The sequence below is a fragment of the Oxyura jamaicensis genome, chromosome Z, assembly GCF_011077185.1.
Source record: "Oxyura jamaicensis isolate SHBP4307 breed ruddy duck chromosome Z, BPBGC_Ojam_1.0, whole genome shotgun sequence".
Lineage (NCBI taxonomy): Eukaryota > Metazoa > Chordata > Aves > Anseriformes > Anatidae > Oxyura > Oxyura jamaicensis.
Window position 1 is genome coordinate 17,711,277 of NC_048926.1, and position 20,386 is coordinate 17,731,662.

Genomic DNA, 20,386 nt, shown 5'->3' on the forward strand with positions numbered 1-20,386 from the left:
GCTTTTTTATTTATTTACTTATTTTATTTATTTATTTATTTATTTATTTATTTTTCTTGGGGAGATATGTTGGTCCTTTACTGCTTTGCCCCTTGTGCAAAGCACTCCTCTGTCTTCTTTTCTCCCTCCTCATGTCTTTTCAGAAAAGATAGACATTCCTCAAGGGCTCACTGAATGTTACACTGCCTAGGTATTTTTAAAGAAATGTGAGAAGGAGCAGAAGTACTTGAAGTGTATTGTACATTTAGATCTAGCAGGTCAGTTAGCTTGGCAAACTTTCTTCTTTCTTCACTGTTCACTTTCAGAGGTGGCTATTGTGAAATCTGGCTTCTCAGTTATGGTTCAGCTTGTTTTGGAACTGAGAGTTACTGAGCATTTGCTGCAAAATTTCATTTATCTGTTTCATTATTATGTATGGTTCTTAAGGCTTCTTCACATTAACTGTGCCATTGTTATTCCTCCTGCAGTAATGAAATAGAATTACTCTCTCCAGTGAAGTTTCCTTCATGTAGTCTTATGTTACAGAGCCTTTGCATCTTATCAGCAGATCTCCTCAATTTACCCTAAAAAGGCATTTGAAGTTTTGTAATTGTGGCAGTCACTGTAGTCTGAGAAATATAATTTATTTTCCTTCCTTTTGGGGAACTGTATACATGAATGTTGCCAAGTGTCCTCATCTTATGGCCCACATTAATAACCACTGAGGCTCACAATTGTTTGCCTGCTCATAAAACATCACTGATAAGAGCATATTTCTCTAGTCTCAGACATTTTACATATGCCACTACAGATGCTAGCAGGTCTCTGATTGCTAGGGTTCAGCTGAAACTTCCCACAACACTGTGATCCAGAAAAAGTGCTTTGCTGATACCAGTGTTGTGAGTTTAGGGACTCCTGTGAACATCAGAAACTACTGAGTTTAGGCTTTTTGCCATTTATCTGAGGAATCTGCCATTTGAGGATCTCAGATCAGAAGATTAATTCAAAGACTCTCTGGCCTCCTTTGCAACATAAATTCCCAATATTTGAAAAGATAACTATCAGCACACAAGCATTGGCAAATATAGCTAAAGAGCAATACATGTCTTATAAGACACTGCTGCAACACATTTTGTTCTTTCATGCAAAGTACCTTCAGATTTAATAATTTTTGAAGGCTAGCCTGTTTGCCAGCTGAGACTTTTTCTTGTAGGATGATAAGAATTTTGCAATCTGATAAGGAATAATTTTGTTCATCTTATCAACTAGATGACAGTTGATCTTGTTACCATAATTTTCCCCTCACAATCTTGTCTTATATTCCATCTTTAACTCAAAGTTCAGTAGCAAATGGAAGGTAATTTAGCAAAAGATCTGTTCAAAATAGATCCAATTCAGCAGTTACAAACATACTGAAAAGTATTTTCTTGAAGACTCAGTATTATTTTTTGATAAGCTGCAAATAATATAAGAAAAATAAAATAAAATAAAATAAAATAAAATAAAATAAAATAAAATAAAATATGTATTAAGATTTTAATCAATTTCATCTCATCCATTTACAATTCATATGAGATTCTTGGGGATTTTTTAAGGTTTGGTTAAAAATGCCTAACAAATGATTAAGCAACTCTGTGGCAGACAAATAAAAAGGCACAATTAATAGGTTTTAGTTCCACACAGCAGACAACAACTAGGTTTTCAAATTTTCAAAATAAAATTGTCAAAAATGTAAATAAAGACATATTTTGAGCAGATAGAGTTTCTCATCTTCTCATGATGTACCTATAATCCATAACTCCTGTATGAGAACTATTTGGAAGAAGATACCCGCTGTTTTTATCAGCTCAAGTGATTATTGGAGCTGCATCAAGGTTAATGCTCTGGGAAGTGGGCTGAAGCCTCTGAGAGAGAACACCAACTGTTCTACAGAGCACAAAATTATACACATTTAGCAGGCTGTCATATTGGGCCTCACTTTTAGATCAAAAATGAATGGCAACATTTCTTTCCTGGCTACTTTATTTCCCATGAGCATATTTTCCTCCACAACAGGCATAATTTTTGCTCACCTATAAAGAGAATCAGAAAAAATAGGTATGTACTCCATGGTGGTAGGACATAGTTCCGTCAAAACAATTTGTAATAGGTTAGCATGTACTGATATATATAGACAGAAGCAGGACTGGAGAGGACACAATGGCCACACTCTGCCTTTTGAGGGCTTTCTACTGAACCCTCTCATGAATATCAATTTTGTATTTATTTTTCAGAGGACAGCCTGAATTTAAAGGATGTGAATATTGTTTCTGCACATCTGCTGTTCACATCAAAGCACTGGTATACTTCTCTTTGCAGTAGGGAAAAGGAGTATAAAACTATGGCTCCTGTGTTTTCCCTTTAAAATCTCAATTTCACTTTTCAATCCTTTTTAGTTCCTCTGAAGTTTATATCAACTGGTGAAATAAATCAAGTGCATACTGACGCAACTTAACTTTCAAACATTTTGCCAAGGTCTATTGTGAGTCTTTGTCATCTCAGTTATCCCTTTCTCTTCATTGGTGGCAGGTTTAGTGGAAAACAGATTACTCGGTTCAAGGTGTTTACTCTTCGTTGGGCTGTGTAACAAGATCTGTTAATCTCAAATCACCATGTAAGAAAATCTACTTCCCTACGTGGATTTGAATGAGATGGATGGGAAGGTGAAGGAAGTGGCTCCATATGCTTTAAACCGATTTATTATTATTATTATTATTATTTATTTTATTTTACTTTATTTTATTTTATTGTGAGGATTAACCTATCCATCAGGATAAACCATGTCAATCATGTAGATGGTAGATTGTGACAACCTAATGTAGGGCACTAAAGAAGGGAATGGGCTCAAAATCTGGGATGGTTTGCTTTGTAAGGGGTGTGCCTGGGCAGGGGGCCTCACCATAGTACTTTACATATTTTATTACATATTACATAGTATTTTATGCATCTGACACACAAGTACACCTGAACTAAATGACTTCTTTTTTTAATTTAAGTCAACAGTGCAGGCACTTCTGAAACCTACACAGTGATTCTTCTTGTCCACCCTTTGCATGCAAAGGCTTTCAAAGGTGACTGAGAGTGTAGGCTATTTTCATCTTTCACTAAACTTATGCCCTCTGTGCAGATTCCCAAGAGGGATGGACCATATACCCTCTGGAAAGCACTTATTTCATCAATATTTCATCAGTATTGAGAATACAGAAATATATCTATTAAAGTCAAATCAACTATTACATTCTCAATAATGGCTTAGAATGAAGTCATAAAATGAACAAAATACTAAAAATTGCCAATCCTTATAAATATTAACAAGTGTGGCTTCCTGATTAGTCTTTGAAATTAAATTAACTGAATAGAAAACTGTAAATTAGACCAATGGCAAAATCATGTAAAAGAACTAATATTGGCTCAGACCAAAATCTGTGTAATATAAAGTCCTGTCTCTAATGTCAACCAAAGCAGATACCTATGAAAAAGCCTAAGACTTAGACAAGACCAGTTTCTCACCACCACTGTTCCAGCCTCGAGCTTTTTTGCAGCTCAAGTTCTTCACAGGATGGGAAGATTTCAGTGTGTTTAGTAATCTGTTTCTTCAGCCACAATGGGGAACCCGTATTAGCTTTAAACTTCTACCACTCCATGGCACTGAGGTCTGCACCAGAGTACACTCTGGGAGAAGAAACATACCCTTTTTTCTGTGCTCACCTTTCTTCATGGTAGCTTTGTCACACAGCCCAAACTTACCTATTCTAGAGGACAGTGTATTACTAACCCCATCACCATCATCCATGTCCCTTCTAATATGACACATTTAATATTTCCTTTTAAGACACGCCTATTCCAGAGGTAAAAGTCCTAACTTAGACTTTGTATTGAAGACTTTCCTCACCTTCAATCCTCTGTCTCAAGTTTTTCTAGTTCTAACATAGCACTTTGAAGTGAATGAAGCAAAATTGCAAAGAGTGTTTAAAACGTGTGTTTTGATCAGGAGAATAACAAAGTACTGGCTTATACTATACTAACTGGTTAAATAATACCTGATATGTCATTTGAGTTTTTTGTTTGTTTGTTTGTTTTTTGACCTTTTAAAGCTTAATACCAAAATTGAATTATTACTAATGTCTAAACTACATTCTTTTTTTTGGTTTTTGATTGGCTGGGTTGTTGTTGCTGTTGGTGGTGGTGGTGTTTCGTTTTTGTTTTTGTTTGTTTGTTTGTTGTTTTTGTTTTGTTTTGGTAGCTCATTTTTCTTCCTTCCATGCCTTCTTTTAATATAACATTTTTTGTTACAGATTTCATGTGCCTGCAAAAAGTAACAACTGTTACTTGGTGGACCTTCCCTCTAACATCTTCATACACATCAAAGAAATGACCTGGAACCATACACCTTGGCCTCACAGCCTGCAAATTGCATCATTTTCATGAGAGCCCCTCCCAGAAATAAGTGAACAAAAAACTCATAGGTTGTGCACAGCACAAAAACTCTGAGTGTGCAGCCACCCCTCACAGATGACAAAAAATGGAAATACCCGAATGTTTTTATGAGAAGGTTGCCATTAAGTTTTGATTATGTCATCATGTTAAATATATATACTGATTGCAAAAATCCCACAATAAAACAGATTAATATGCATTCATCATATTTTTAATAAATATTTGTGCAGCTTCTTTCTCTTGAAAATGGAAAAATTATAGTGATCTTTTTGTAGTGGTACTGATCAAGCTACTTGCTTCCCACCACACTTACCATGAAAAAAGAAAGCTCATTTGGCAATTGCCAACCAAATAGATACTTCTAAAATGCAACTTATCTGTATTTGCATAGAACCAAGTCTGAAACTTTGCAAACCAGCTCGGGCAGATACAAGATTTTTTGCAAGTGTCCTTGTGATCACTGACAAGCAAGCACAACAGGGTGCTAAAAAGAACATCAGTAAATAGTGAAGACGTAGAGCACAGAATGCTTATCAGGCTCCCTTTTAAATTCCAAAAATAATGAGTACTAAGCTATATTTTCTCTGAATTTTTTTTTTTTTTTTGATTAAATATATTAAGGAACAATTTTCTTATTCTTTCCTTCCTTCTTTCTTTCCCTAATTACATAAAAAGTAAGTATAGTGTAGCTGAAAAAAAAAAATGAATAAAAATCTAAAAGGTGAAATACTGCACAGCACAGAAAATATGGTTCTCTATAATACACAATATGCAGTTCAGGATTATATAATAGAATTATTAAAAAAAAAAAAAAAAGCCTTTTAATCGACTTAAAACAAGTATTCGTCTAAAGGTATATTGTTATAGAACAAAATAATTTATGCAGCATATATTCTCTTTTGACCTATTCTTCACAGATACAGACAAATGTCAGTTTGGGAAGCAACACTCTGGGAGACAGCCTTTGTGTGTGTGAAACTATTTTTCAACATTGTGTCTGGATGAGGAAGAAAGTTTCGTATCCTGAGGGTGTATTTATAATTAGGATGATGTAACTGAATCAAAGACATTGTTCCTTAGGAAAATGAGGTGCCTTGGTCTTCAGAGGCTATTTTAAGGTGGGGCAGAGAATGATTTTAGGTGTATTTGATTTTAGAAATCATTTTGTCTATGCTCTGGATTTTGTTTATTATTATTATTATTTTTCTTCTTTCTTTTTTTTTTTCTTTGTGTTAGTATACATTTCCCTCCTCATCCCAGAGCTGCACACATACTTACACACTCAGCATGGACAAGGAGAGAAGAGTCAAGGACTGTTATCACACCTGGTAGTGGAGCATATATTTCTGCTTTAGGTAGCTGCCCCTTGAAGTGTATATTTGCAGGGCTGTTGAGACACCATAAAGAGGAAATCGAGGGACTGCACTGAGACATGTGAGTCATTGTCGGTAAACGATTGACTGAGTCCTCAGAGGGAATGTTTCCTAGGTCAGAAATGATGATGTCTTGGGAAGTGAGTCCATGTGTGAGTTCATGGGTTAGGCTGAGTAACAAGACTTTGTCATTAAAGAGTAAATATATGCAAGAGACCAATGTGAGTTATGCCGTAACAGGTCCCTGCTGTACTTCCATCAATGACATTAAATTCCAAATGAAGTTTTCTTAAACTATAAAAAGTTCATGAAAAAATAAAAAATAAAAATAAAATGTCAAAATAAATACCTGTTGCACAATCCCACATCTTAACAGGCTCCATAAGTTAACAGGCTCTGAAGGTAACCTGTCAATTTACAATTCAGAGTCACAGCATGAAAAAGACATAATACAGTGAGAGAATACATGTATTTTTATAACACTCCTGAAATAAAAGCTATGATCTATGTTACACCAAAAGGACTGTGACCTAGACAATGAACAGGGGGAAGGAAGGAAACCTTTCTATTTCAAGTTTCCAGACAAATTGCCTTTTTCACTCCACAGTGTTATTGACAGAAAGTTCAAATTTATCCACTAAAAATCATTGTTGCAAAACCAGAATGTATAAAAACAGGCTGTATAATATAGGTTGTACCACAATTTCTGTTACATACCAGGACAGAGGGACTGAGAAAAGGAAGGTTTCTCAAATACTTTGAATATACAGTACTCAAACAGGCTGAAAGCTGCGCAGAATGGAGGTAAACCTGCACTTTGCACTGATTTCTGATTCCTTTGCGAGCAGAATCCTCGCTTCATATTTTTACAGGCTTTCACTTTCACTGTGTCCCTGGACATTGGCAGGGCAGCTAAGGCGGCATTTTGCATAGGCATCGCCGGGTCAGTCGGGCGGCAAGGTTCCCGCATCCTGTTGCACTCCTCACAGCTGAAGGCATATTCTGCAGGAGTTTCATTTAAAGGAGAAGGTGTCGGCTTAAAGCAATCGAGTATACAGTGCTAAACTCAGCGAAGACAACCTCTCTGCGCTGCCTCGGCAGTCAACAATTTCACCACGGCTTGCAGCACTTTCAGCTGGCTCCAAAAGTGGGAAAAGGAAGCCCCCCCCCACGCCCCCCCACCCGCCTGCGGAGGATTGGCTCAGGGTACCCGGGGCTGCCTCCAGCCCGGCGCAGCCAGGAGGAGCGGGCACACACCGGTCACAGCCACCCCTCAGGAGCGGCAACGGGGGCGGACTGGAGCGCAGGGTCTCCGGGAGGTGAAGGGGCGGGCGGGACGAGGAGGAGGAGGAGGAGGAAGAGGAAGAGGAGGAAGAGGAGGGGTATTTCGGTGCGGCGAGAAGCAGGTGGCGCTCAGTGCCGCGCTGGGAAGCGGCCAGCTCGGGAGCGGCACCGGCCCGGCCAACGCGCACCGCACAGCGCAGCACCGCGCAGCACCGCACCATGGGCTCCGCGGCGCTGCCGCCGCTCTTTCTGGCTCTGGGTAGGTCTCAGCGCCAGGCTGCGCGCCTGCGGAGCGGGGCGAGGGGAGCGCGGAGCCCTTGCGCTGCTGCCTCCACCGCGGCGTCGACCGCTGCGCGCTTTGCTGGTCGCATTTCTGGGTGCGATGCTCCGGAGCAGGCGCACAGCCCGTGCTCCCTGGGCAGGTTGGGTCCCTGAACTCCTCCCGGGTTGGCACCGGGTTGTGATTTGAGAAAAATGGTAGTGGTGGTAGTGCTACAGGGAAGGTGCAGTTTGCTACGCGGGTTCGCGGTTGTACGGAGATTGTGCCTTTCCCTTTTGGGAAGGTGATACTCTTTGTTGTGAATGCTGCTCCTAATTTGCAAAAATCATCTAGGTCTAATCCCACCCTGCTGGGCAGACGTCTCTCCTTGGAAAAGGACAGGGAAACTTGAACCATCTCCTCCTTCTCTTGGCTGACTAAATTACCATTACATATATTTTCCTGGGAACTATAAGCTATCATATTCACTTGCCATAAGCAAATTCCCAAACACATTCAGAGTTTGTAATATTACTGTATGCTCTCTCAAACCCTTAATTAGCTGAAGAAGAGGCATAAAAGTGAGTTTTCACTGATGAGCTGTTCCAACTTGTTCTTTCAGTAACTATAGCAAACACTACAGTGGAATGTGCGGCTGCAGGGTGTTAAATCAAATACAATGATATTAACCTGTGATGAGATATACAGTATAAAAACCACTTGGTAGTTTTCTCAAAAAATCTTAAAAGCATCAGGGGGCAAAACATCCACTCTGCACTTTTGCTCCATCCATCCTTTATGTTCCTGGTTATGGTCACTGTACACAAGGACCTTTAAATTAACAGGCCTCGTCAGTCCCAGGCTAAAAGTCCTAGGACTGCAAAAGTTTGTGCTAAAAGTGGTAAAAGCAGAAGATAAGGACTGGTTGTGAGAGCAGGATTCCCCTGGCAGTGAGACTGACAGGAATGGGATAGGTCTGCTTTGTTCAGGCACTATCAATGATTGATCTTCATTTATACAGTTGAAAGTTGACTTACTTTTGATTTCAAAACTGTCGTGACATTTGATGTTAATAGATGTAATTTCTGGGTTAATACTCACTTTAAAGCCTTTTTTGATCTTACAGAACTAGAAGGAAAGTAAGGAAAAAGTAAGTTTCATTAAGGGATTGTTTTCTCTGAGTGGTTTAGTCCTACTGCAATGATTGAATTCTGACGAAGTCTTTAACTTTCAAAGGCAGTAGTCTTAAATTTAAATTTACTTGGGCTACCTTAGGCCATCCAGCAAGAAAATACCCCAAGTATATTTTAGACTTGATTTTGTATAATATATAAATTTCTGAATTATCAGCTATATTAAATGGGCCACATAAGCATATTGCTTTGTTGTATCTTCAAACTCAACTAAAAGTAATACAACAGTTGGTAAAGGTGTGGGTTATTTGTTTCTTTGTTGGTTTTGTTTTGTGTGTATTTTTGTGGTTGGAAAGTCATTGAGACTATAGATGCTACAAGAAGAAAGAAATAGAAAATGTAATAGAACTACCATTTTGGTATTATAAACTTGTTACCAATCTTGTTACTTGTTGGCCAAACAGTACATAAAAGTAGATTCTGTTATAAGGAGTAGCACGGAAGTAAAGTTAAGAGGAGTAACTTCATAGCGCAACCTGGACCTGATGCTTTCTATTGCAATACACTGGTTTTAGCTGCTTGTATCTTCACCACAAGTAATTCTTTAAATCTGCATTTTCAACATCCGGTTTTCTTCCTTTTTTCTTTAAAAAATTGGAGCCAAAATAGCACAGTTTTTCCTGAGAGTGAGGCCAGTGGAAAATACATGCCTTTCTTGGGCTCAATATTGGTAACATTTACTTTGGAAAGCTCTAGTGCCCTCATACTTCAGAGCAGATATTTGAAATTTGTCAGGAGGGTGTTATTCGCATCATCTTGAAACTGTACCCAAAGTTGGCCAAGAAACAAACCTTTGGAAAATTTCATTCCTCTGGAAATAAATTGATTTTTATCATTTTTATTGATTTTTTATTAATATTAATTCTGTGTCCATCCTTGATATGGAACTCAGTGAGGCTTTATTTGTGATTATAGTTGCAATGGGCTGCATGAGGTCTAGATCTATATCTGCAAACATGGAAACTTTGCAGATCTATATCTGCAAACATGGAAACTCTCTCTTCTTGTATTATTTGGTATTTTTACAGCAATCTCTGCTTTCCAGTTTGAATCTGGATCCTTCAGGAGATATAACTTTGGCATGTTCTTAAAATTCCCAGTCTGTCAAGCCTATATCGCTCACACTATTCAACTCTGAACTGAAAAATCCCAGCTAAATAAGAGTTATGCCTTTTGGACCATGTGTGCCAGTTGTGGACCACAAGCTCTTAAGTTGTTAGGCCCAGACATCCTGGAGAAAGACAGCAGTCCTGTGTGAAATTGGGAAGGGGTGGTTCTCTGAAACTTCATATAGAATCCAGAATTTCCAATTGTAATCTCTTGTTTTTTGTTCAGTACCTATCTGAACCTTGCACTACATAGTTCCAGGAAGCAGCAGTGTCCTTCAGATTTGCTGGCAATGGGCTGTATGGTGAGAGCTGTATGGTGAGACAGGAAGACCCCACTAACAGTCTTTCTCTTCTGATCAATTTTGTATAAATCCCAGAGAACTGGCGACTATAAATATGAATGTTATGATAAAACACCTGTGACAAAAATGCAAAAGTTAGGAAGTGCAAGAAGTAAGTGAGCAACCTGGATTTGTCCCCTTTGCACATCCAGCACATCACACAGTGCTTTGAACTCAGGTCCACATCCTTCCTCCTCGCTGATGTGGCTGTCTGTGAACAGGTGAATGTGGTGATGATCAGAAAAGAGGTTGGGACTCCTGCCTCCCTTACTGTTGACATTAGAAAATGGCCCTAAGAATGGGAAGAAAAGTAGGATGAAGAGAAAATATATATTATATATATGTGTGTGTACGTATATATATATATATACGTATATATATACGTATACATACATATACGTATATATATACGTACACACACACATATATATATACATTTTTCCTTGCAGAATTGGATTTTTATCTGTTTCTTTTTTTTCCTTTTTTTTTTTTTTTTCTTTTCTTTTCTTATTTTCTTTTGGACACAAAAAGCCAGTGCAATTTCAGGCGAGTCATTTAAATCAAATCTTTGACACATGGTTGGAGCTTTTGTGCTCCTCTCTTTATTTTTGCTCAGCCAGGGGTTCTCAAAACTGTCGCTGCATTTTCACAATCTGGTTAAGCTGACCTGAATATGGGGCTGCTGCTGCAAGGACATTTCATCCTCTTCTGATTGCATGTTCCCACCAGTTTCCCCATGGTGCTACTGGAATGTGGTCTGGGGAACAGGTCAGGGACCCATTTGCCTGATTATTTTTTTCCCTTTTTGGGGCCAGGTCAGTTTTGGAGATCAGCTAACCTGATCCTGTTCATTTGAGCAGTTTGTTTAAGTGTTAGCAGTGGCATAGGGGACAGTCAGAACTTGTAGCCAGGGGTGGGAGGGAAGCTGGAAAAGTTTCTTGCACTGGTAGCCAACACTTCCACTGGCTTGAGCTGCTTGTGAAAGAGCATCTTGACATGCAAGGCTGCTGTGTATTCATAGCTGTGAATGAAGTCAATGGAAATTGTATTTTGAATGTGCTATGTATTCTGAAAAAACAAGGTTTTAGCTGTATCATTAGATATCCAAAAGTGGTGAGTACTTTTGACCTCAAACATTTTTTTAATATTTTTTTTAATGAGGATCTCTTCACATGAGTGGTCAAAATTAACTTCACAGTCATTTGCAAATACTTAGATGTTTATGGTCAAAATACGCAAGGATGAACACACAAGGAAGCTGATAGTTCAGCGGGTTAAGTTAGCAAACATAAAAAGTACTAGACCATGTGCTGACCGGAAAGGAGAAAACTTTTAACTGAATAGCAAATGAAAATTGCCCATTTGGTAAAATAAATGAAGTCAAAAGTCCAGGTAAAAATGTAGTGTGTAACGATAACACACCCAACACACCACATCAATTTAAAGCTGTACAGCTCCAATTAATTTTTGCCATTCTCTCTTTTTTTTAATCATCTTTTGTCACCTTGCTGTTTTAATATCCTACTTATCTTTTTGTTTAAAATCATTCTAAAATCTGAAGATTGTTAGAAAGCACGACCCAAATGTGAACTTTTCCGAAACTAAAACTATCTCTAGTTTTTCCTACTTTCAGAAAGCTTGTCAGGTAGCAGGAATGTTATTATATATTATTCTTGGAGTTTTGCCTTTCACAGCATTGCACATTGAAGCAAGGCATCATTCATACTGTTTTACAGGACTTGTATTTTGTACAAATTACATTTATTTTAGAAAATACACAGCATATTACTGTCACACTCCTAAACACATTAACAGCTAATATTTATTTGTGCATAATTTGGGCAAAGCAAACATGAGATCTTACCAACAAGTTTTAACTATGTGCTATCTGATTCTGGAACAGTTTTTGAATTGTCCTATGCTTTTTATTATTATTATTTACTCAGTTGCACAGAATTTTCATTTAGGAAGTCAAAATAAAAGGACAGATATTTTTGATTTCATTGTGTTTCTTAGTCACTATATAAATATTATTCATTGTGGTCTTTCTTCACTGTTGTTAATTTTGAATGAATAAAAGTAGTTTCTGCATGTACTTTATGTAATGTATTTTCATGAAGGCTGATAATTGGAACTGCCAATACAATGTCTTAATCTCCAAATGGGTAAATGTGAATAAAACACTGTCCTTTATGGGTAATGCAGGTAAAAGGGAGTTTATCCATCTTCAGACCAGTCATTTTCTCCAGCAGAAATCTTGGCCAGGCTCTCGTCGCTGTTGTTATTTTCATTTCAAGGTTTCCTTTGTTAGGCTCTGTGCAGGCTGGTTCCCATTTCCATGGTTACCATGCTGAAATGCAGACAGGACACTGGCTGGCTTCTCATCAGAGTAGCCATGCACTTGCATACCAACACGTTATCTGCTTGTTTTAGGACATTTCCATTAGCAATGTTCATGTTTAGGACTTCTTCACAAAGTGATCCCTGGCCCTGTGATAAAAAGCTGTGTTAAGATTTCAAAACCCTGCAAAGCAAGAGAAATTGAGATGATAAGTTTTTTTTTTTTTTTTTTTTTTTTTTTTTTTTGTGTGTGTGTGTATGTGTAAATAAATTGGCTGTACTGATCCCATTCAAATTAGTCAAGGACATCAGAGAACAGTCTCAGCCTTAGTTTTCATTTCTGTTAAAAAGGATAACAGAGCTGGATTTTTATTTATAACACATTTAAGTGAAGTAGTGATATGTGTCTGTACTAAAGGGGTATGAACATACCCCTTTTTCATGGTACTGATAAAAGGACATTAAAAATAATTGAATAGGAATATGCTGGATAAATAATAATTTCTGTCTATGTTAACTGAGTGTGAATATATATCTGTGTAAAGCAATATGAGATTATGTTCTTTCTGTTCATGCTGCACTCATTTTTTGGATGTAGAGGATACTAAAAGCATCCAGTGGAGTCAATATAAGTTGTGTGAACATTTACATCACTTCCAAATCAGGCTGGTATTTCTGAATTAGCAAATGAATTCAATATTCTGAGTGCCAGCAATTGTTACTTTGAATTACTCCTCTGAGGATCTTGAAATGCTATTCAATGACTAAGTCAGTTTTATTTTCTCCTGGAGATGCATATTCTTCAAAAATCTAATAAGACTTGCACACTAATCAGGACTTAAAAGAGGAACTATACAGGCAAAGAAGTAAGATAAACACAGACTCTTTTCTGTATGAGCAAAGACATCTTGTATTTAACTGAATGGCATGTGCATGGTTGAATGTCACACGTGATGAATGTCACAGATTCTTTTGTCCCTTTCACATCACTGGTAGACAGGGTGAAGGGCTTGCAAGTTATGAACAGCTCTGGTGGAACTCTCCTGACTTCTTCCTGATTTATTTGGCCCTTTTAATCCTGCTTCCAAGTTTATCATTCTTCCTTTAGTTCATACAGGATATTTTTTAAAATCACATAAATCTCCTTGGTTAATATGGTTAGTTATTTCTTAAGAACAGAGAAAAATTACTGTTAACAACAAACCTCTGGAAGAGAGAATATTGCTCAGTGAAGGGGTCATTCTTAAATGAAATCTACCTAAGGAAATAATGGAGTTATAATGGAGAATAATGGAGGATGGGGCTGATGGTAGGGAAGGTTTGATTTTAGGTTTTTACCTTTTGTCTGTCAATATCATATATCCTTGTACAAGAAAGCAGGTAGCAATTGATGCTATGTTAAGGCTGCAACACAAAACTGTGTGAAATCAGTAGAGGTAAAACTACAGATGCATAGGCCACCTGAGACTCTGGATTACCCAGTTAAGTATTAACTCAACCATCTGCAAGATCACTTATTTCACTGAGGAATAATCAACCTGTGCTTGGTTTATGTGAACTTAGCACAGCAATGTTGCCACCTTTTGGGGGTGTGAATGTGCCATGCTCTGTATTGCCTGCAGTAAGGCAGCTGCCTGGAGGTAAACCAGAGGGATTAGAAAATGGCATGTCTACTTTTTCCACATACGCAGTGGTCAATTCTAGTTTCCCAGTTGTGAATGTTGTGGTAAACCATAGATAGTGCATGTTTCCCTCTGACTGTGAAAGTGCACTGAGTAAGAAAGAAAGTGCATAACTGCTAAAACAAGTCGGTAAGTTACAGAACTTTAAGTCTAAATCTATGCTTGGCTACTCCCGTTCTCTTAGTGAGGTAAATGTATACATAGTTGAATAAGTCAGGACAGCCTATGACAAGAAATAGTGTCCTGATTTCTTAATAGTAATATGCTATGATATGCAAAGGAAGGTAAAACATAAAAAGAATCTGCTTCATATTGACCTGTCTGAATTGAGGTGTTTTCTTCCTGGTCACCTAGTGCACCTTAGACAATTAAGAAATATTCATAGAACCAAAAAATCATTAAGTTTGCAAAAGACCTCCAAGATCATCTGGTCCAACCATCCCCCTACCACCAATATCACTCACTAAACCATGTCCCTCAGCTCCGCCTACAAACTTTCCTTAAACACCCTTAGGGATGGTGACTCCACCACCTCTCTGGGCAACCCGTCCCAATGCCTAACTACTCTTTCCTAATTTCCAACCTGAAATTATGTTCCAACCTGAAAATATTTTGATGCAGGATGTGAGACAAGAACGCTGTATCTTTATTTGCACTTTCTCTTTCAAAATGAGGAGAACAATAACGATTAAGTGAAGAAACACACAACATTTTCATTAATAGCTGTCTTTAATTCTACTGTCTTAACTGTATATGTAAGTGTGTATATGTAAGTATGTATATGTAACTATATGTAAGACAGTCCATGTAGTGCTCTAATAAAGAACAAGATAGCATTTTAATCTTAGTATACCACACCTTCTGTGCGGTATAAAACTGAGCTAACACTACGTGCACTACTTCTGATGTATATAGAACCAATTAATTAAGTGCAGATTTAGCTGCAATTTCTTAAATGAGAGTTTAGCTGACCTTTTGTAAGTGGAAAAAAAATATTTGGCCTTACCTTTCATTTAACTATGCCCACCAAGTAATGTTCACATTTAGATATGCTTGCAATATATACAGGTCAAACTTAGAACAGCAGAAATTACTGACAATGAAATAACTCCCTTATTAAGATGGGCAAAAAATAAAAATAAACAGAGGTAAAAAATCAGCAGCACTCCTTGGATAGTAGCCAGTCCTTTAGTAGTTCTCTTAATTAGTAGTTATGTTATTCTAGCCAAATTTGCTTTCATTTCACCATGTCTATTTCATGTTCTTTTTTGTTACTGTTTTTGTTTTCTTTTCTAAACTGCCCAGAACCAGTTCAGTGTATTGAACAAATAAGGTAAAGAAAATACTTTGGGAGTCTCTGGAGTTGTCTTTCACAGAAGTTGATTACAGATACAATAGACTCTCCTTCTCTGAAGACAAAAAGCAACTGTTCTGCTTTTGTGGAAACAAATATTATCTCTAGAAAACTCTTCTTAAATGTACATGTGCCCTGCTCTCTGTGCCCAGGTTGTACAATGGCTGCATTTTTCAAAAAAGATAATTTCTTTCTGAACTCTGATTGGAGATAGCATCACCCACCTGACCACAAGCATCTAAACACACTGCAATCCTGTGTATGGTCTGGAGGGTCTGTATGGTCAGTACACGATTCTCCCCCACAGCACCCAGAATCTGGCATCCCTGCCCCAGCTGGCATGAGTCAGAGTGGCTGAGTTAGTGGAGACTTTTAGGCACTTTTAAAGTGTGTGAGAAATATTTGCACGTGAAGTAGGAAGGCTCCAGAAGTCAAGCAGTAGTCTGGGAGGGTATTTGAACTTCGTCTTTCTCAGACACCTGCTTTAGGTGTCTCCTTCCCTTGAGGTATTGGCTGGGGACAATTTTGGGGAAGGAGCTGAGCTCTTTTTCAAGAAGTTGCTACCTGAGAAGTGATGATAATAATCACCTAGGACTTAGCTCTCCCTTGAGGTGTGTTGCAATGTGGATTCACGTCTCTCACTTTTCCAGAATCATCTTCACTACCAGGCAGCAAAGCAGTCAAAGTGAAGTACTCTCAACCTCTGCTGCTGAAACTGGTCTCTGCTCATCCCAGCACATGTCTGCAGGCAGACAAGCAAAGACACGTCTTGCCTGTGGCCTTATGGCTGGGGCACTGAGATGGGAGAATAGTTCTGAGCTGGCCTTTTTGGACTGCTGGTGTAATTTATATTTGGAAAATAGGCAGTGCATTAAAAGAATTTACTTATCTGTTTAGTTTAATCATTTACTTATTTAGAGCATAAGTTATTTAATCCAGGAGTCATCCATCACCACTGGCCATGATAGCAGTGTGTGTCTCAGGTAGGATAATTTTGCATTTTGGGGTGCTTCTGCACCTTTATGATATTCTAAGTATGTATATGACTTTACAGTACAAAACCTAGGAGACAGGTGATTTTAAGTTCAGTCTGGGTTAGGCAGCTGCTGAAGTCTGGGCATCCTTGAATTGTTTTCCTGATTTTAATGAGTCCATATTCTGCCTGGTGCCAGAACTGATGATTTCAATGTGCATTCAGGATGAAATTCAGGTGAGTGGCTGGGACCACCTACCATTCAGACTGCTGGGCCATGAACTCCCCTTCCAACCAGTGGAGATAAATAGTCATTAAGTCTGCTATAGGAAAACAAAAGTTCTGATAATTATAGCTCTTCCAACTATTGTATTATATATCCTGTGGTGCTTTGGGGGTTTTCTTGTTGCAGGAAGCTAATGTAGTGAAGTTGTTACAGCTGATGCAGTTCTTGTATACAGCCCAAACTGCTGAGCTCCTGGCTAGTTCCTGAGAAGCTGAAATGGAGGATCAGAGTGCTAAATGTGGTGTCCTAATGTGACATGATAGTAGAGTTGCTCTCAAGTCACTTCAGTCCTCATGCTGCAGGCTGTGACACTGGATCTGTCATGAGGCAAGTCCCTCAGACTTTTTCTAATTTAGCCTTTTCAGATGCTATAATATGATATGATGTAATTTTTTTTTATTTTTATTTTTTTCTTATAGGATACACGCACTGAAATTCTCATGTAGTCTAGCGTATGCTATGCACAGGAAAATATAGATCCCTTTAATTGTTTTTGATGTTCTTGGTATCTGTGTACAAACATGCATGTTCATCTGTGTACAAACAGGCTTTCTTAAAAGACAAAAAGAACAAATGCAGAAAATAGCATACAGAGATAGCAGTCATATTGGTTTCTGTGTGATGACATGCATTTCCTCTTTTACAATCCTAATGTAGCTCAAGCTGCTCTGACTATATTTGGAAATATTGATGGTTTGAAAAAAGCGTCAACAACCAGTAATGTGAGCAAGAGGGAAGAGAAGTTGCTGGAGTGAAATTCCATATGAAAAGACAGTTTTTATCGTAAGGAAACATATGAAACTTCTTTTCATGATCATAAGTTGTGAAGACAGTAACCTAACTGCATATGTAGCATATATGTGTGTACAGCTTGTTAGCCATGTGTACTTTTTATCTCTTTGTGGTATTATGGAGAACAAACTGTGGGAGTCTAAGAGCTAAGAAGAAATAATCCTGTGTTGTACAGAGATCAAGGAAGAAAAGAAAAAAAACAGCAAATCAGTTTGTAAAGATGCAATTCCTGTCAGTTTTCTGTAAAAGAAAGTTATTCCCACTGGATTTAAAGATGGAAACATGCCAGAATAATAAGTCTGAGTAGGTCCAAGTACTTGCTGTCTTTATTAAAAACATATAGGAAGTTGTCACTCCAGCAGGAGCTTCTCTTGAACGTGACTTTGGAGTCAGTCCTTGTATATACAGTATGTTGTTGAGATTTCTCAACTCCAGATGAAGAGCAGCATATTCATCTACTTTGGGAATGAAGGAGACAGCAACATGTAGGCAAAAAAGGGAGCTATCAAGGTAGAGTCTTCAACAGTAATGGCTAAATTGCAGTGATGGCTAAATTTATATAGATCTTGTACTATGTAGGAGTGCCAAAGCAGTAAAACAGACAGTGACTAGCAGCATTGTCCCAGGCTCTTCTACTTTTTATTCACAATTTGTTGTATTATATCTTGTTTGCTTTCAAAGCAGGTTATTGGTAACTCTTCAATGCAGTTTCTGATTAACAGCTGTAATTCAAAGGCAATGACTCAGACTCTCACACACTCAGAAGCTCTCAGACTCAGAGCTGACCTACTTCCACAAAGACACAGTTGGCCAAAAAGACTTTTTAGAGGGAGGGAGAGAAAGAAAAAGGGAGGATGATTTATTACTAAATGAGGCATTGGGCACTGTTTTTTTTTTTTTTTTTTTTTTTTTCCTTTCTTCCCTCACCCCCCCTTTTATTTATTTATTTATTTTTTGGCTTCTAATTTATTTCTACACTAACCTGTATAATCTCAGTTAATTATTAAATAGTTTGATATATTGTAGCTGATGGGAAGAAAACTTCGGTCTCAAGATAAAAGAAAATAAAACAAATAGGTGAACAAATAAAGTAATCAGGACTTACCTTTTTAAGACTTCTGTAAACATGATGACATATAACAAAGTAATAAAAGTGATGATTATTAGATATTCTGACTTCTCGTACAAAAGATCCAGTGTTGTTCCATTCACATACTTTTATTCTGATTTCCTCTTAAAGGTTTACATTCTGTTTTTTGTTGTTTATTTACTTATTATTATTATTATTTATTTTTTATTTCTTTAGAGGGTTTTTCTCAATAAGAAATATGTTCATTTTAAAATAAAGCAGGTTAACTGTGATGATAAAACCAGTGTTTCAGTACATGAGCTGAAAATTTCTGTGTTGTTTTTTTGAGTATATACTGATAAGGTTGTGCATATTAGAGAAAAATACAAGCAATAGAGACATATACAGCAAACATTTGAGAATAAATTATTTTTTTACTTTTCCTGATTTTTGCAGGTGAAGGTTAGTAAGCCTTTCCAGGTTAAATTATAAGTTGTCCTCTATTTTCTCTGCTATATGTAGTTGGATTCTAATGTATGAGTACACTTGCAATACACAAAATTGTGTTTCATATTTACATTCATGTACAGAAAATCCCAGCACAACCAATATAGAATTATTTATTTTATCTTAAAAACAACTTGATTTGATGTCATTACCTGTGCACGCACACAATGCACATAGCAGTAGAGTAAAGCAGATCACACTGAAGACTAACATGTCGGCAAAAGAAAAAAAGTGGTTTTTGGCCAGACGTGCATCTCAAACAAGCTCATTGCAGTGATAATTACTTAGTGGCTTCCAGAAGGCACAATGAAGAATTATTGAGAATTATTGTTCTGATAACATAGGTTTTGAACAGTAAGGGAATAGTAAGAGCTTTACTCTTATACTAAAAAGCTTTTTTTTTTTTGCTTTTTTTTTTTTTTAAAAAAAAAAGATAAAATAACCCTGAATATGTCTAATACAAAGCAAATACTACTTGACTGCCCTCTTTCATAACTTTATTACTCTCTCTTCCTGCCTTCATTCCACCTTTCTGGCTAGTATTTAAAGGACAGTAGATGATTCACAATGTGAGTCCCTGTAGATTCACAATGTGAGTCCCTGTAGATGCCTGTATTCTGCTAACTCTAGAACCTGTTAGCCAAATTCAGCTAATTTTTGCAGAGGAAGTAAAACAATAAACAGATGAGCATTGGGGTGAGACAAAACTGCCTTTACAAGTTCCCTAACAAATAAGGAGATCCAATGTGAGCTTGCACAATTGAAAAAACGAAACACCCCAAAGAGAGCCCCTAAAATTTCTTCAGAAGTAGAGAAAGCTTGAACTAGAGTGTGCAATTCACAGTGTGATGAAACCAGAGGAAACCAAGAGTTAAGTTCTCTCTTCCCTCCCACTACTTTCTTTTTCTCTGTCCCTACCGGGGCCTAGCAGGTTCCAGGGCACTACTGGTGTATATTATTTAGAGGAAGAAATCTTCAGGACTAAAGGGAAAATTTTCTTTGTAGAATCCTTTTTTATGTAGCAACTCTTTGGGAGCAGATTAACATGAAATGCAACTTAAAGTATCTACCATTTCCATAAGACATCATTAAAAAAAATGCTAGACCAAACTGTTAAGGAGATGTAGGCTATACACATCTCACTGGCTGTTAATTTATGAAACTGCTTCAGGAAGCAAACAATAATCCATTGTTTTTTTTTTGATCCAAAGCAATTCCTGGGCTAAAAAGCTATACAAGGATGTCTGTAATGTTATCGTGTTAGGTCATGGCTTTTGTCTTCTTCAGTGACTACAGGCTTAATACTTCCCAATCCCTTCTTCTTCTTCTTCTTCTTCTTCTTCTTCTTCTTCTTCTTCTTCTTCTTCTT

General features: G+C 37.5%; 2 protein-coding genes across 2 annotated transcripts in view; both read left to right on the forward strand.

Annotated features, from left to right (window-relative positions):
- Nucleotides 1-14,420, forward strand: part of ITGA1 (integrin subunit alpha 1) — a 96,155-nt gene extending 81,735 nt beyond the window's left edge. The window contains exon 30 of the mRNA XM_035310614.1: nucleotides 14,401-14,420. The gene's annotated coding sequence lies outside the window, so the exon portion shown is untranslated. The remainder of the gene's footprint in view (nucleotides 1-14,400) is intronic.
- The window catches only part of ITGA2 (integrin subunit alpha 2), a 67,934-nt gene continuing 54,714 nt past the window's right edge, over nucleotides 7,167-20,386 (forward strand). The window contains exon 1 of the mRNA XM_035310616.1: nucleotides 7,167-7,371. Within this exon, the coding sequence (XP_035166507.1) occupies nucleotides 7,332-7,371 (40 nt within the window). The 5' untranslated portion in view covers nucleotides 7,167-7,331. The remainder of the gene's footprint in view (nucleotides 7,372-20,386) is intronic.